Below are 17,429 nucleotides of genomic sequence, written 5' to 3' on the forward strand. Positions count from 1 at the left end.
GGTCTACAGAAAGAAGTGAGATTTTTCATGCTTCTTCATTAATTAATACAGATCGAGTTAGGTTTCTTATTTTTTTGTTTCTTTGAACTAAATCTTCATAGATGGTTAGGGATAATTTACTTTTATATTATTTTTTAATGAAAACTTTTGCTATGTTTGAATTTCAGGTTGTTATGTTGTTCCAAATGATAATTTTGATATAAATATCGGTGTATGTTAGTCCTTACTACCACCAAGTTATGTCTCTCTTTTTCCATTTTGTAATCACTGACTCACACACTTTAGGATTTTAATATCAATGGTTAAATGTTGATCCTGAACCATTTTCTTTGAAAAAGGTTTTCTAATTGGGGTTTTTATCTCATTTTTAGGGATGTGGAAAAAAAACAAATGTAAAGGTTGTTAATGGAAACATGGATTGAAAAAAGTTCTCTTGTGGTTATGGTTGTTGAGGTATATAAATTGGTGTGTAGGTTTGTGTAATGGATTGATGATGGTTCTAATTTTGACTAGGATATTGTAATGGATTGAAGAGTATTATGAATGCATAGTTTCCAAATTTGCTATCTTATTAGGGGATGCTTACAATATCCTTTACCAATTGAGTTACAAAGGTTTCTAAGTACATGATTTTTTGTGGAAGTAAACAATTTGATGAAATCTGATGATTACTAGACTGGTCTCTTGTTTACATTAACTCTTCATTACAATTTTTTGGTTATAGGGTTTCTATTTGAAGGGTTTTATAAATCATGGATCGTTTGGTTAGTGAAAGCCCCAAATTCGATTGTGTTTTCATGTGGGTTTGGCTTTGAAGTGTTGGATGTTAAGTATAGTGTAACACCCAAAATATTTCAACTAAATTTAGACTTTTCAAAAACATCCCAATTCATTAAGTTATTACAAAAAGGTTTTCAATACATTTATTATCAGAGTATTCCCAGGTCCATATCGTAAAACATAAACACGAGGAGCGGTACGATCACGCCTTCGCCTTGCCACGGTCTTCTGAAGAACCTGAAAAACATTAAACCACAACTGTAAGCCCAAAAGCTTAGTGAGATACCCCCAAAATACCAACTACATATATCGTACACGTAACATGCCATATCATATCGAATCACAGAACAGCCATGCATATTGGGTCTACTGTGTGACTGGTCTGCCGTGTTGGGCCTTCAGTTCACCTGGTCCACCCTCCGAGTCCAGTCATGTCCCTCGAGTCTGCAGTGTGGTTGGTCCGCCCGCACCAGGCCTTCAACCCACCTGGTCCACTCTCTGAGTCTATAGTATGCCTGGTCCGCCCGCATCGGGCCTTCAGTCGGCCTGGTCCACTCTCCGAGCCTCGGCACGTCTGGCCCTCCCTCGTGGGGCCTACACCCTATCAGGACCGCTCGTTGGGCCTTCGGAACAACCGGTCCGCCCTGGGTATCTTGGCCTACAGCACAAAGCAGGACCCGCCTCAACCCAACTCCAGTCCAAACAACCATGTGCACATAACATACAATCATATAATAGTTCATAGTCAACAAGCCGATCAAACAGATCACATAACATATCATTACCCTAAGCAGGATACCGACCTAACCGGTCACTAGCATAACATCACCCTACATATCAGGAAACCAACTTTAACCAGGTCTCTAACATATACCATCCTAGCTACCAGGATGCAGACATATCAAAGCAATAACATAACAACAGATACCCGGATCTCAATCCGATAAAGGGTCAGCCTTGGTGCCTTAGACCCTGTTGATATAGTGAGGATAACTCACCTTGCAACTGCTGACTGAAAAGATAAGATCATGCTGCTCCAATCTCCGACACGACTTCACCCCTGATAAAGTTGAAAGACTAAACCCAATAAATACCACAAAATACCAAAATGCCCTTAGAAGTCAACTGGTCAACTCTTGGTCAAAGTCAAAGTCAAAGTTATCCTCCTGACTGGCTCTACTCGCCGAGTCAACCCGATGACTCGCCGAGTTTCTCAACTCTGAAAATCCCCTCTCAACTCACTGAGTCATCCCTTGACTCACCGATTCTTAGCTTAACCAGAAAAGGCTAGGACCTCAAGATCAGAATCGCCGAGTCTAAGAACACACTCGCCGAGTCCAAGGCTATCTTCAACCAACTCGCCGAGTTGTTCTTCCAACTCGCCGAGTTGTTCTTCCAACTCGCCGAGTTTCTTCCCATCTTCAAGCAACTCGCCAAGTACACCCATGTGACTCGCCGAGTACCACTTGCTCTTAACCCATACAGAGGCTTTCCAAGCCATGCATGGGTTCCAATCCACAGATCTACTCTTCCACAATCTATTCCTCACGTAAAGTTGCAAACTTTACGTGAATCCAAAGAGATCTAAGCATAACATGCTCTAGGGCTAGGGTTTGGGACACAAGAACTTCACCAACAACTCTTAGGCATAGACTTTCTGGCTTTCTGGATCATTAACCACCTAGATCTGAGGTAGCAACCTCAGATCTTACACCAAACTTGAGATGGACCTCATACATACCACAAAAACCCCACAATTGATTGATTTAGATGCACAAAAGTTCAAATAGCAGATTATTACCTCAAATGAAAGCTCCAACTGATGAATAAGCTAAATCTCTGCAAAGCCCCTTGCTCCAACCTTCTTGTTCTTCACTTCACTTACAAGATTTCCTCTTCCAAGGCTCTAAATGCTCTCCAACTCTCTCAGAACCGAAAGCTAGGGTTCTGGACTTCAAGGGAGAGTAAAGAGGCTGGGGAGAGGGTTTTATGTTCATTATATAGGGCTAAAATCCACGGGATTAGGGTTTTCTTCATACAACACCAACTCGCCGAGTCCACCTTTGAGACTCGCCGAGTTGGTCACTTATCACTCGACCAACATCGCGACCCTGCTCGCCGAGTCCACCCATGGACTCGCCGAGTTGCCCTTTCACATTTTCACTTTGAACCCTGAACTTGCACTCCTGAACTCGGGATGTTACATATAGGCTCTTATCTGCAGAGTATTTGATGGAATATTAATGATGTTTATTGGTAATTTTTATTACTTTGCTTTACTTTATAATCCTTCAGTTTGTTGGTAGATTGTTCGTCCTATGTAGTTTAGATGATAAAATATAATAATTATTTATGAGGGGTTTTTGTTTTTTCTATGTTTTAGCTATGTTTTCAAGATGAGATTGCTCGATTTCTTTTATTACATGTATAGATCATTCAAAATCTAATATAATTAGGTGTAAATTTAGTTGATCAAAAGCAATTTCATTTTCCTTTGTTTTATCACTGTTTCTTGTGAAAAACAAAGAAAATTAGAGGCAATAGACCATCAGACGTTGATCTTTTTTATTTGTTTCTTATCTAGAATGAGTGGTTTTCATTACAGACTAACAAGAATTCTTGCAATTACACTGTTCTCTTGGAGTTTTTACAATAATGACAATCAGTTTGTAAACTAAAAACAAATATATGACGATTAAAAAAATTAAGCAGTAAAATTAGCCGTGCTTCATCTTACTAATATTATTGCAGGTCCTTGGTAAGTTGGTTAGTTCCACCTATTTATTCACATAATAGTGTCATAAGGAATTTTTATGTTGCTTTAAATGCTTTTCATTTTAGACTTATAAAGTTAATAATGTTTTTTTATTGCTTCTATTTAGTGGAGAGAACTTGAAAACATATCTTCTATTTTAATATGTTCTTAATATGTTCTGGACCATTTTGCCTTTGGTGTTTTTCTTCAATTTTGGTGCCGACATTTTTTTATAGCATGGTCACTCTCCATATCTGTTTGGTGAAAAGCTCCTACGTTTGTGAGAGAAGTCTGTTTTGTCCGATACTTGACGATATTGCCCCTGGTGTTGCTTTGTTGCTTTTCCCCCTTTATAAATCAAGACTTCACATGAACTTGGAATACTTGATGTGTGAAGATATCAAGGTTTATTGATCGGTGATGTTTGGATTCAAGACTTTAGTTATCATCTTATTTCATGGTTGATGATCAGTGAGCAAGCACTTTGTCCTTTTTTGATGTGCTTTGTGCTTTGGTTTGTTGATATTGATAGTACTTTTTCTCCCTTTTATGTTTATTTGTACCAACTCTTTGTATTGTTCCATCTTCCCGTTGGTCTATTGATTTTGTTTATAATATATTGTTATTCAAAAAATGTAGTAGTAGCGTTGAGATCGTTTATGTGCTTGAAAAGAATGGGGGCATATGAACTTAGTATATTTTGTTTGTGGCAATGGAGGCTTCTGTCGATAGTCATTTGAGAAATCAATGGTTGATTAAATACAACATGATAGAAAGGCCCACTACCTAGATTATATCGAAATGGAAATTCAAAATCACAAATAAAGACCAAAGAATAGGTCCACTATTTGACTCCCACTTGCCCTTAAATAGAAAAAAACGTGAATTGATTAATAAACTTTAATTGATTTTCCTTACAAGTAGCCCTGCATAAGTGATCTGTACATTAATCTTAAGCCTTGTAACTTTCAAAAAACCACGTTATAAAGATTTAAGTTTAAGTTGTCCAAAGATTTAAGTTTATGTTGTCCAAAACAATATATTTTAAGTTGTCCAAAACAATATAAAGATTTAAGTTTAAGTTGTCAATATTGTTGGTTTTGTTGAATCTGATGTATCAGCCATTTCCACAGCTTCATCATCCAACTTTTCATCTTCATAACTTATCGATTATTTGATGTATCATGTAACAAATAACACCATAGTTTGATTATATTGTCTTTAACATGTACTTTTTTTTGGAACATAACCTTTTTGTAAAGGAAAAATATCATCGAAAGAACTTACATGCCCCGCTGCTTTGCGCGAGTACACTGCTAGTGTGTGTGTGTGTGTATATATATATATATATATATATATATATATATATATACATAATATGTTAAACTATTGTTGTTGCTTTTATTTAGTCCATCTTGTTGTAGTTTTAACTTTTGTCACAATGTTATTATTTTTAACATTTTCTCCTGCCAAAGTGTTTTAATTTGTGGATCTTCAGCTTATTGAAGGATGAGACTTAATTGTTAATTTTTGTTGCTAATACTTAATGGTTTATTATATGTGTGTCCTAAAATTGTCACTTATCACTTAGTTTAGTATTGTAGACTATCAACTGTGTTAGGTTAAAGAGTTGTGTTTGTATATGTTGTGTTTGAGTCTGATTGCAAAAGCTTTCACAATTGTTATATTTTAAGTCTTCAATGTATTGTTACAATAGTATGCTTGGTTTCGAGGTTTTTGTACGCTAGGTTTCGTAGTGACATATACATAATTATTTGATAGTCTATCACTGTCTATTTATTGGTCTTTCTCTAACCGACTCCCTGTTTTGTCAACATATAAATAGGGATGCTATTTAGAAGGTAGAATATGTTTTTTGCATGTTCTTACTTCTAAAGTTGTAATTGAACTTTCATACTCTAAATCAAATCAAAATCTTTTACTCTTGTATCCAATCTTTACTTTCATTTCAAACATGATTTCATACTTTTAGAATATATTCGATCCTACAAACTGGGTAATAAGTTAATACTTAATATTAAATAGTTAATTTTGGTTGTTTTATTTAGATAATATTTGATAGTGATCAAAAAACCAAAAAATTATTGATATTCGATTTTGATATATGAATTTGTGTCCGAAATTTTAGATACCGTATCAACTTGGATATATATATATATATATATATATATATATATATATATATATATATATATATATATATATATTACACATTAATAAAAAGGGTTAAGATCATTGTTGCCCATCGAACTTTCTCAAATTGGTTTAAAAGGACCCCAAAATTATTTTTTTGGCTCTCAAGGGGTATAAGGTGAAGTTTGTTGGGTTTAAAGACGTATTTGGAGTCTTTGAAGGGGGTAAACTGGTCACCCATTGCCATGTTATAAGCCACGTAAGCACTTAAATTGCTATGTATCTGCTTTCATTTGCCACGTTGTAAGCACAACAACTTCTGCCTTTTTCTTTTTTCCCTCTGCTACACTCTCCTTTTTTTCTCAACTTACTTAATGCAATCAGTAGGATTGATATTTTAGTTCATTAGTTCAATTTCGATTATTTAATGCAATCAGCAGCAAGATTTCATCAGAAAATCAATCTGGTGAGTTTCGATTTCGATTTCGATTATACATGTGGGTTTCAAAAGGTTTTTGTTCACCAAAGTTTTGAAATGAAGGTTTGACATGGAGGAGGTTTTGATTTTAATAAATCATATGGGTTTCGATTTTGAAAGGTCCATATTCAAAAAATGATTTATAAATTGATTTTCTTCAAAAACGAGATTTGTGCGTTCTTTGCACATGTGATTTTAGAAAATTGCTTGCTTGCTCGACTGGTTGAGAAAATAATTTTTCAGACTGCGATTCCTTCGGATGAGATTTGATTCTTAAATAATCCATTCAAAGAAAACGATATTACCTTGAGGGCTTGAAGACATGCTTGTGGTTGATATGGTACATCATTTTTGAATTAGTTTGATTCAACTTTTAACAATCAATTAATTATTTTATAAAAATTAACTAGTACATACGGGCAAACACATATTCGATTACTTCTAGGGGCGGCTCAACCAATTTAGTAGCTCTAAGCGAACCAAAAATTTGGGGCCCTTTGGCCTTTACTATACTTGTTGCATTTTCCTTTTCTTTTTAAAGCCCCTAATGTGTATTTTCTCTTAGACATGATTATTAATTATTTATAATAGCAACGAAGAATCACCAATACAACTACTAATGAACAAAAACTAAACTTGAAGTAATGAGGTATGGATTAATATATACTTGCTGCTTTGAAAATAGAAGATAATGGGAGCTACTCAAATTTGTTCCAACCCTGTCTATATTGTGTAATAAAAACAAATATAAAAGTGAAGGATTTTTTTTTCTATTTAAACTTGCATATTTTAATTAAAAAAACTTATCTATAATTTAAAGGAACTCAAACTTGCAAGATTATTTTAACTCAAATCTATACACAACTCAATACACACATTAATGAACAAGCCACATAGAAATCAATCAATAACCAACATTTCTTAGCTCTAGTGCTTAGGTGCGGTGTAAAAAATTAAGGAACTCAAGTTACATGATATTATAATTAAAAATGGAAATCAGATAATGGTAAAAATCAACCCTAATAGATAATCAAATAATGGAAAAATCAAGTGAGAACATTGACTACACATACCTTGAATCAGTTGAATAAATCATCAAAGATTTTTCAATAATGAAGAATCAAAGAAATTCATCAAAAAATCCAGGAATGGAAAAGGATGAAGAACATTGAAGGTATTTCAACAATTAGCAGTTCATGTAGCTTTTCATTCTCCAAGAACCAAGATTGGAGAATCCTAAATCGATGATCAATCAATTGGCGACATTGAGAATGGAGAAGAAAGGAAGAAGAAAAGAAGTCATATCGTCGCTTTTAATCTTTAAGGAGGCGTGTTTGTTAGTAATCAACGGATGGAATTGGAGAATAAAAGTATACACATTGAGGTATTTAGGTTAAATGTGACCCTTTAGAAAATGGAGCCCTAAGTCCTAACTTAACTTAATAACAAGTAGCGTCAGCCCTCATTACTTCCACATCAATAGGGACATGAGTGATACATATGGTTCAAGTGTAGTGGTGACATTTTTAGGGACATGAGTGATACATATGGTTCAAGTGTAGTGGTGACATTTTATATTGGTTGTTTTAGGTGAATGTGATTAAAAATCATGTCCACGTCCACTTTATGTCCCAACAAAATAAAAAATAAAACCTTAAACAACGAACTAAATTAATTCCGAAAAGTTTAAAGGACAAAAATGACATTAACCTTAATAAAAACTATCTATTTATTAAAAAAAATATTGTCAAACATTAATATCTTTAAAAACCAAATATTAATTTTATGATTTGTTACCTAAAATAACAGCAAAGCAATAATGGGCCGTTAATTGACCTTTTAATAATATTGTAATTACAGGATCAATTTCGTAAGTAATGAGATGAAAGAAAAAAGATTTCTCAACCGGGTTCGGGCCGAACAAACGGTGGTACTCCGGCGATCTCTTCTCACAAAGGAATTTCGATTCGTTTCCAAAGAGTTGAGTTGATGGTTTAATTTCAGGTCGCCTGTCCTTCGATGGAAACACGCAAGTACTCAGATAGCGATTTACGGATGTGAACTTGATTCGTCTTCCCAGAGGTTAGTAAATGCAAAGTTCTTGCAATTTTCGCTTTAAAAACCCGTTCCTTTCAGTTTTCATTAATGTAATGGCCGTTTACACCAGTTACCGAATCCAAACAGCATATGTGAGCACAGCGAATAATCTTATTAGCAGCCCTAGCATAAGTACTTTCAATTTTATGAGAAGCACATGGTTTATCTATTAGTTTGTCTCTTCGATTTCTTTGCTTCCCTGTTGTTAGTATACATTTAGTATGTTTTTTGTGAGTCTGAATAATTCAAGCAGATCATGATATAGCATCAATTCATTCCAATCCAGCTTTTTTCTTTCTGACACATCTTACTTCAAGCCTCCCTTTCACAAGAAAGGGGTAAAAACTTATATATTTGGCTTATGCAATTTGTTGACCATTTTTTTTGAAATAATCACCAACAATCACTTGCCATGTAAAGGTAAATAGTTCTTATATAAAGAAATATTTGTGTGTCTGTAACTAGAAACCGACACAAGTCTCAAATATAATTTTTGTATATACAAGTTCCACATTCAAAGTCAAAGTATGCCAACTAATAGAGAAAAGAGTGAGTATCTATATGATAATAGGCGTCTATATTTATAGCATCACTCACATTATTCTACATGTAAATTCATAGGCTATTTGTTCTCTTAAGCTTTTCTGTGTTACCATCTTCTGTGGTTAATCACACATATTAATATATATATATATATATATATATATATATATATATATATATATATACATAACCCACCTGTAACTGTAAGCTATTTATATTGAAAATCAGCAACCTCTCCAAGTTCTTCCACTTCTTTAGCCAACACTTTTACTTTATCAACTATCGCCATCACTAGAAACATAAAGTTTGCTACAGCAAGAGCTTCAACAGTTTCAAATGCTTGTAACTCTGAACTTGAAAGTATAGTCAACTCTAGTTTAGTGGATTGTAATTCTGGAAGCACTAGGAGTTTTTCATTCCCCCTTCTCATTTTCATGATACTTTCTCCTAGCTCTCTCATGGTAACTCCAAGTGACAACCCTACATTCTTGCATGTCTCTTTGATGGGCTCTTGTAGAGTTCTTGATGGCTATGCATACAAATCAACATTATATATATGTCTACTTTGTAACTATATACAAAATCATCTGTTGTATTGACATTAGTCTAAATCTAAAGAGTACCTGTAATGGTGATTCAATACATGCTTGCAGTGACAAAATGATTGAAGCTAGCTCCCTCAGTTTCTCTCCTATCTGTAGATATTTCTCCCAAGGATAGCAAAATCCAAAATTTCCATGCCAAGGTTCCCACCTCGAAAAATTAGCCTAAAAAGTACAACAAAATTTAAATATTCCTCTTAAAATTTACATAGTTTGATAGGATAAATGATATTAATTACCAGTGACTCATCACTTGACTTTGAATGCAACACTGTTTTGCAACTGCTGGTGTTGATACTTTTCCTTTCTTCTTTCTCACTCACATTAAAATACGCTTCCATGCATTCTGCAATTCATCCGTTATCAGTTTTCAGAATAACATGCTGAAACTGTTACAAATTCACAATCTTTTTTTTGTGGGTGTGATTAATTAATTAATTACCTTCAATGCAGAAAGCTAGTTTGGTGAACTTGGATGATGTGGAGTGATGAAGTTCATCACTAGCCCACATGGGGAATATGAGTAAGCTGGTTATAATGCAGACAGAAAAACCCATCCCAATATTAGTCAGACGTTCACGTGCTAATTCCAAGATCTTATCAGCACGTAAACCAGACACAGCTACCAGATTAAAGGTGAGAATAAAGATCATAACTCCATAATCATATCTCTTTTTTATGCTTGGAATCATTCGGTAGTATGTTGCCACAGCACCTAAACATTATTATAATATAATATATATATTATATGTACACAAGGTGAAGAATATACAAAAGGTTTTGCATACACTTACCAAAAATAAAAATCGAGTTTCCAACAACTATTGTGTTTCCAGTCCTCCCGAATTTATCTGCCAAAACGGCTGTCAAACACCCTAATCCACCACCAAGTATGGTGCCAATTCCACGAAGTAACCCTTTACTTAATGTGGCACCTGTTGTATGTTACAAGAATTAAAGAGTAATTGAAAACTGAAACCATAGATAGAAACTATCTTTAAAAATGTGTTGGTAGTTACTAACCTGCATAGAAATCATAGACGACAACAACAGTCATGATAGCCCACATGGCATTTTCTCCAACTTGCTCAAAAAGTGGATCAAGGAGATAGAGGAGTGAGACTAAAACCAAAGCAGTTCCAACTTTGATACTATGAATCACTCTTTTTGCATCGTGTTCATGGTGTTTGCTTATAAGATACCAAACATTAAAAAGGGGAAAGGGTTTGTTTTGCTTCTCATTGTTTAGAGAAGTTTCGTTTTCATTAGAAATGTGTATTGTGGTGCTCATGTTTTTTCCACTCTTTTCCTCTTTGGGATGAGTCACACTGCCTTATATAATAAGAATTGGTGTGGAGTCACACTTATATGGGACATGTTCAAGTGCTAAAATGGAATTTGTCTCCTAAAAATTTAATCTGTATGTGTACTTATTAGTTACTTGATAAGATAATTGCATTATGCACATCCGTCACTAACACCAATTTTTAAATAGGTATTTATTTTCCTCTATTCTTATTTACTTATTTTTGGGATTTCTTATTTTGTTTTACCGATTATGTTAAGCATATAATAAGACAAAACCAAATAACCCTAATCGTTGGATATAAATATATAATTTCCACTTACATGTGACCCTATGATGAAATATGTGGGCCCTCTCTTTCCCCTAATGTGATTAGATATTCATTTGTGTAACCTTTTGGTATATTAAAAACAAGTACTATTGTCGTACTAAAGATTTAAGGGAATTAATATGATTCATCTGAGATGAAGGTTTAAGAGAATTAAAAAGTCTAGTATAGTCAACTCCGAGGAGTTGACCTACAAAACCCCTGATTATAAACATGGAAGTGCATAATATTTATTAAAGGCTGGAATACATAAGTTAGGTAAAGAGGGAATGAATAAAAAAAAAAAAAATTCAATAGAAAGAGACCCAATCAAGTAAATAGAAAGTGACCCACATGCTCTCTAGTGTTGATGAAATGAGGAGATTTGGTGCTTTAAAGTTCCAGGTGATGGGAAATTCTTTTTTCCTTTTTTTTAATATTTTATTTATTGTACCAAAATCCGTACTTATTGCATGATGGAGCTTCTACTTTCTAGCACCTAGTGTGAGTGTGACCACATTTTCCGCAGTTTACTCCATATTCCTATGTTATATTTTCTATCTCATTTGCACACTAGACATCTTTACACACAAATTCAAAAGAAAACCCATGCGTCAATCATATCTCCATTATTTATATTTATTTGTATTCTAGAACACTTACTTTTAATGATATGTGAACACTTACTTTGCTTCACTTATGATCGCATATTAAGGACATCAAAAGTCAAAGCTGTTGTTTCCAACTTTTAAACTCTCAAATCTTGTCCAAGTTAGTGTTAATGAGATACATCTTGGTGCTGAAGCAACTGAGTTTCATAATGCAATTTTTAAAGGCATAAATCGCTAACTTTTGAGGAAAATTGTAACTTTCACTTGGTGAATTATGCAATTTGTATGGTATCTTCTTTTTATTAATGGTTGACAATCCACCAACTGAAACTGACTTGTATAAAATCAACATAAGGATTCAGAGTAAAGAATGGCGTGTTAAAGTATCATTTTTAGCAGAGTAAAGAAGTGGAATTTTTAAGGAATAATCAATGTTGTATTAGTCATATTTGCCTTTTTTTTTTTTTCATGATATTAGTCATATTCATCTATTTTTTATGTAGCATCACCTTGTGACCCCTATGAGACGATTTTTGAAAAGTAGAGGGACGTAGATTGGAAGTAGCTCAAATTTACGGTAAAATTTGTAAAATTTTATCCCTGCACTCTGTTAAGGAAATTTGGTGGCTTAAAGGTGGAATGGAAGGAGAGACAAAATTGAAAGGCAGGCAGGAAAATTGCTGAATGTCATTCTCCTATGTACCAACATCTGTCTCTATCATGCTCTGCCTTTTTTTTTTTCTCTAAATCATCCGTGCACCACTACAACCAAAATTATTTAAACTCATAAATTCTCTATTTTAAATTATTTATTAACGGCTGTCATTTCTTTTCTAATAAAACAAAGCGGAATTTATGGTATATTCTTTACCTAATATGTCATCATCATCACCACCTCAACTTTTTTGCTTAGTTATTGTATCTTGTCATGGGTCAAAACGCTAATCCTTCTTTAGAATTCCAACTCCTCTTCATACTTCATACTAATTATTTTCTTATACATTTTTATGTGTTTATTGACAAAATGATATAATATATTTCTGTATGTGTTTACTGGTAAAATTGTTTCGTCTGTAAGTTGGTTGATGCAGTACTGGTGGATAAAATTGTTGGTGTTTTAACATGCTGGACGCGTGGAATTTTACTATGTAAAGAAAATAATGTATGTAAGCTTTTAACGCTTTCTGTTTCTTAGGTTTAATATCATGAGCCTCTTCGAAGAAATTAGATTGTTATTTTAATGCTATATGCAATAAAGTTTAACACATTAATCATTTATAATATATATATTTTAAAAATGGACAAAAGACAAGTTGGCCCGGCCCGACCCATACTAAAACAACTTTTGACCCACCCATTTTCCCATCTTTACTTTTCATAAGTGGTTATTAACTATTTGGTTGAAGATAAAAAGGATGCATTTCTTCCAATCAAATCCAATGGACCCATAATTTGGTATTTGTCTGCTGTGGCCTAAGATTGAACATTGTGTATGCTAATTAATCACCATTAATTGGCTGTGTTAAGATCACTAATCATGCACTTAGCCACCTACACTGCATAACCATTTTGGAACAAAAAAAAAAAAAATCGTTTTAAATGGTTAACCAATTTTCCTATGTATTTTTTTTTTTCCTTCGTTTCACCATGTTTCATCTTTTAGGTTTCCTACATTAGTTTCTGTCTCAGATATCAAATATTAATATACTAGAATGCTCTGTCTAGGACTTTAGTGTAGTCCAGTACAAATGGGCCCAAATCTGTGTACTGTGTTTGACATAATAAGAGACTGGTTTTATATGCAATTGGTTGTTTTGATAGTGTGAAACCTTTCTAAGAAAACCCACCTACCTACCTAATCAGTAATCACCATATCACAATGCTCATAATAATGGAGAGTCCACTAAAAAAATTTCCATTTATTGTTGGTGGCATAATTCATAAGATATGGAGATGGGATTTATCATTTATGGTGGAGGATGAGTTGCTCATCTCATCCTTTCTGTCCAAAACCCTAACCCTATCCTTAATCTCTTTGGTTTTAGTCCTCTAGTTGGCCCTACATGTGTGCGTTTTTTTTTTTTTTTTTTTTTTTTGCAATTTTGGATGATTTCATTTGCTAATTGTTATTACTTTTTACTTCCTTCATGCTTGTGTGTTCTGTTTAGGGTTAATTGTTATAATACATCATCGATTTATCTATTTATATTTTTAATGGGTATTTCAAGTATTCGATCATCTGTCCAAAAAAAATGAATTATGTGTCGAGTGTTAGTGTGTTTTGTTTAGGGTTATTTGCAAGAAAGCCCTTAATTTTGCAGAGTTTTATGGTTTTACACTTTTTGTAAATTTTACTAATTTTACCCTGTAATTTTGATGTGACTTCTTAATTTGGTATTTTTAATGCCTTTTACTGGTTTCTCAGTTTCCTTAAGGTGAAACTCACAAGAATATCCTTAAGTTTGTAGTGTTTTTTTTTTTTTTTTTTTTAATAATAATAATAATTATTTATTATTTTTTTTTATAAATTTTATTTATTTATTATTATTTTTTTGCAGTTTTACATAAAAAAAAATTTATTGTCGGTTTTACCCAATAGATTTCATGTAACTTGTTAATTTTTTGTTGACTTCTTTCTCTGCACATGTTCATGTTGACTTGACATTTTTTTTGTTGACCTTGTATGTCATCCTATCATGTTATAAAAGGAAGCATACACAATGGTGAGAGGGAGCTCGAACTCGAGACCTCTTGTGTGTAAATAAATGCTTACTGGTCAACTAAACAACATTTTTGTAATTAACGTTACTTTAATTACAAAAATGTATATAATTATTGCAATTGCCAAGAAGTAGCTATCTATGCCTATACTTGTGAATAATTTGTTAGATAAAACATTGTAACATATACACATTTGTTTCAACTTTTGATATGTATGCATGAATTTCATTAATTTAATATGGTTTTTGTGAGTTATTATTTATCATATTTGTGAGGAAGTTGCTAACAAATAATACAAGTTGAAAGGAATAAAATCATCATATAATCTTTATTTATAATCTCATTTTTATTTATAAGAAAGTTCCATTATATTATATAATTTCCCATATAATCACCGCCGATCCAAAAAACTTGTAATAAATTTATATATCTTGTTCGATAATCATTCACGGATTAATCTCCGACACATTTTCATCTCAAAGCTCATTCAAACAAGATATACAAAAATATTTATTTTTACCAATGCCTTTTGGATCCTACGAATGAATAGCCACATTTTCACAGACGTATATGTTTGATGTAACAATCTCTTACCCTTACCTAAATAGGAGAAGAATGTTAACAAGATCATGCAAGCCCACTAACTCCCATTGTTGGTCACTTAGGTAGATGGACAAGATCTGGATTAGATAGAAATGGATTGAACTCTTGTTTGGATTTTGTTTAGTTCAACAATGCTGGGATGGAAAAAGACAGTGAAATTACAACATCATCCCTACACCACATAATAATTATAAGTGATGTACGTCATATTATGATGCTAGATTCATTTAATTAAGTATAATGAAGAATATAAATTTGTAAGATTGAAAGATAGAAGTCGATTGGTATTTGCAGATATAGAGTTTTATGAAAATATTTGTAGACAATATTTTTGAGCGTGATTTATTGATACATGTTTATTTAATATTATATTATATATTGAAGTTTTGTTAGAAGTCGTGCAACTCCAAGGAGGTATTTGAATCTTAAATTTTCTTGTCCATGCTTGTTCCATTAATTTTAGTGGGACTAAAATTTAGGGGTTTAGTCACATTTAACTTGATCTTTGTTCCATTCAATTTAGTTCCATCCTAACCAAATGCTATCTCAACGTTTTTGTTATGTTCTGTTCTGTTCAGCCCCACTCACCAAATAAAAGCACCTTGTCATATAGACATGAATGCCTCATTTGTTGGTTCTGTTTATCTTGTTTTGATGATCTCTTACAAGTAGTTTCATTTTTTTTTCTTAAATTTATTTATTTTTTATTTTTTAATTTTATTATTATTATTTATTTATTTAGTTATTTATCAAATAGAGAAGATTAATAAAAAACTTTATTTGTGTAAAAATTCAGCGTTAAACCATATGATGTTTAGAATCTAAACATCATATGTTTAAAAATGCTGAATTTTTACAAAAATAAAGTTTTTTTTATTAATCTTCTCTATTTGATAAAGTTTTCAATCATGGTTTTGTTCATGTTTTCGAACTTTGGTCATGTTTTTTTAACTTCATAAATTTTTAATATTAATATGTTCACGATTGTCAAAAAAAAAAAAAAAAAAACATTTTCATACTACTAAAACAATGAATAACATATTTTTGTTTGTATAAAATGATAGAATAAAACCATTTTTTTAGAGAATTATGCGTTTGAAAGATGTTTTTAAGGTAAAACACGCCGCGCCTAAAACCTATGATTTTTAAAGTCATTTTTCAAAATGGGAATGACATCGCCTAAAATAGAGGTGACCGTTTCGAAAATACTATAAACATACCTGTGAAAAATGTGCTACTACTATATTTTTTAAATCTCTTTTATCTAAATTCATGGTCATACGACAACATATGTTGTTTTTGAAAATTGTCGTTTTTTTTGTAAATTTATTTATTTATTTTCAGTATGGCCAATGTGGTCAATATCTTAACAATAAACCATTATAGTGAAATTTCACAATAGCATACAGTGTTTTTTATGCAAAAAGATTTTGCTTAATTAACTAATTTACGCAAATGCGACAGTAAATCATATTTTTATTTATCAAATTATGCAACTGACTAGAATTAGATAATGGTTTTTCATATTCCAACCGACTAACATGTAATATGGTCTTAGAATATGACTTGATTGCATATTTTGTCGATACACTTTTTATTGCATAAAAAAATAATAATAAAGGTGAGAAGTCCTTACAATCAAGCATTATTATTATTATTAGTTTCATTATAAAGTACTTCCATGTATAAATGATAAATCAGTTGAGTAACTAATAGGTTAGCTAACGTATTATTTACTTAACAGTAAGATAAAGTTGATGAATGATGAAAAGAAGGAAGAATACACCACACATATGTGGTAATACAAATAGGTTGTAATCAAAGAGGGAATGGTCATTCTTGGAAATGGAACCGGAGCCATCCGATTCATGGAGAGACTATGCTTGAACAACTTCGTCAGTTGAAGGACATGCTACTTGGTTTCATTTTCTCGGACTCCAAATATAAACGCGTTTGGGAAACAGGGACATGGAAGAGTTTACGGTATCAGAAGTAGTTACAAGGATAATTGATGATTCTTCTCTTCCCGATGGTCCTATTCCAAGTAGGTGGAAGAAGTACCTTTCAACAAAGATGAATATTGTCAATAGGTTGCCTACTTGTATTAATCTTGATGATAAAGGAGTTGACACTCCTCCCCTTATTTCTGTGATTTGTAACTCCGATTTGGAAGATGTTATTCATATTTTTTATCGTGTGAAGTGACAGTAGAGATGTGGAGGTTCGTTGGAAATTGGTGTGATATTAATATTTTGTTAGTGTTTTGCTAACTTTTTAATATTTGAAAATTTCAGTTGTTTGAAAAAAATATACAAGTGTTGCTCTAAATCCCACCAACCTATAAAACCAACAAAAATAAAAGGGAAGTGATTCGTACAATACAATTCTTTGTTATACACAACAATTTATGCATTATAAAGTTGTACAATACAACAGTTTAAAACACAAATTGTTGTGTACAAAAAAAATGTG

At 32.6% G+C, this 17,429-nt stretch overlaps 1 protein-coding gene and 1 long non-coding RNA gene across 6 annotated transcripts; one reads left to right on the plus strand and one right to left on the minus strand.

Annotated features, from left to right (window-relative positions):
- Positions 1 to 8,022: 8,022 nt before the first annotated feature.
- LOC145009293 (uncharacterized) lies at positions 8,023 to 17,221 on the plus strand. 5 transcript variants are annotated; one of them, XR_013663832.1, is made up of 4 exons: positions 8,029 to 8,249; positions 9,863 to 10,045; positions 12,137 to 12,795; positions 16,702 to 17,221. It is a non-coding gene; the product is annotated as an uncharacterized LOC145009293 (long non-coding RNA). The 5 variants fall into 5 exon arrangements; XR_013663834.1 differs by lacking the exon at positions 12,137 to 12,795 and having other exon boundaries at positions 8,032 to 8,249; positions 16,702 to 17,214; XR_013663833.1 differs by lacking the exons at positions 12,137 to 12,795; positions 16,702 to 17,221 and adding an exon at positions 10,450 to 10,557 and having other exon boundaries at positions 8,032 to 8,249.
- On the minus strand, positions 8,825 to 10,700 carry LOC145009292 (aluminum-activated malate transporter 13-like). Its single transcript, XM_078967997.1, has 6 exons — positions 10,433 to 10,700; positions 10,204 to 10,344; positions 9,852 to 10,124; positions 9,649 to 9,755; positions 9,431 to 9,574; positions 8,825 to 9,336 (listed from the first exon to the last, which is right to left on the minus strand). Exons 1-6 carry the CDS (start codon positions 10,698 to 10,700, stop codon positions 9,016 to 9,018), a joined length of 1,254 nt encoding a protein of 417 aa, XP_078824123.1. The 3' UTR covers positions 8,825 to 9,015.
- Positions 17,222 to 17,429: the final 208 nt, after the last annotated feature.

This window comes from Lactuca saligna, chromosome 8 (genome assembly GCF_052625555.1).
Source record: "Lactuca saligna cultivar CGN05327 chromosome 8, ASM5262555v1, whole genome shotgun sequence".
NCBI lineage: Eukaryota > Viridiplantae > Streptophyta > Magnoliopsida > Asterales > Asteraceae > Lactuca > Lactuca saligna.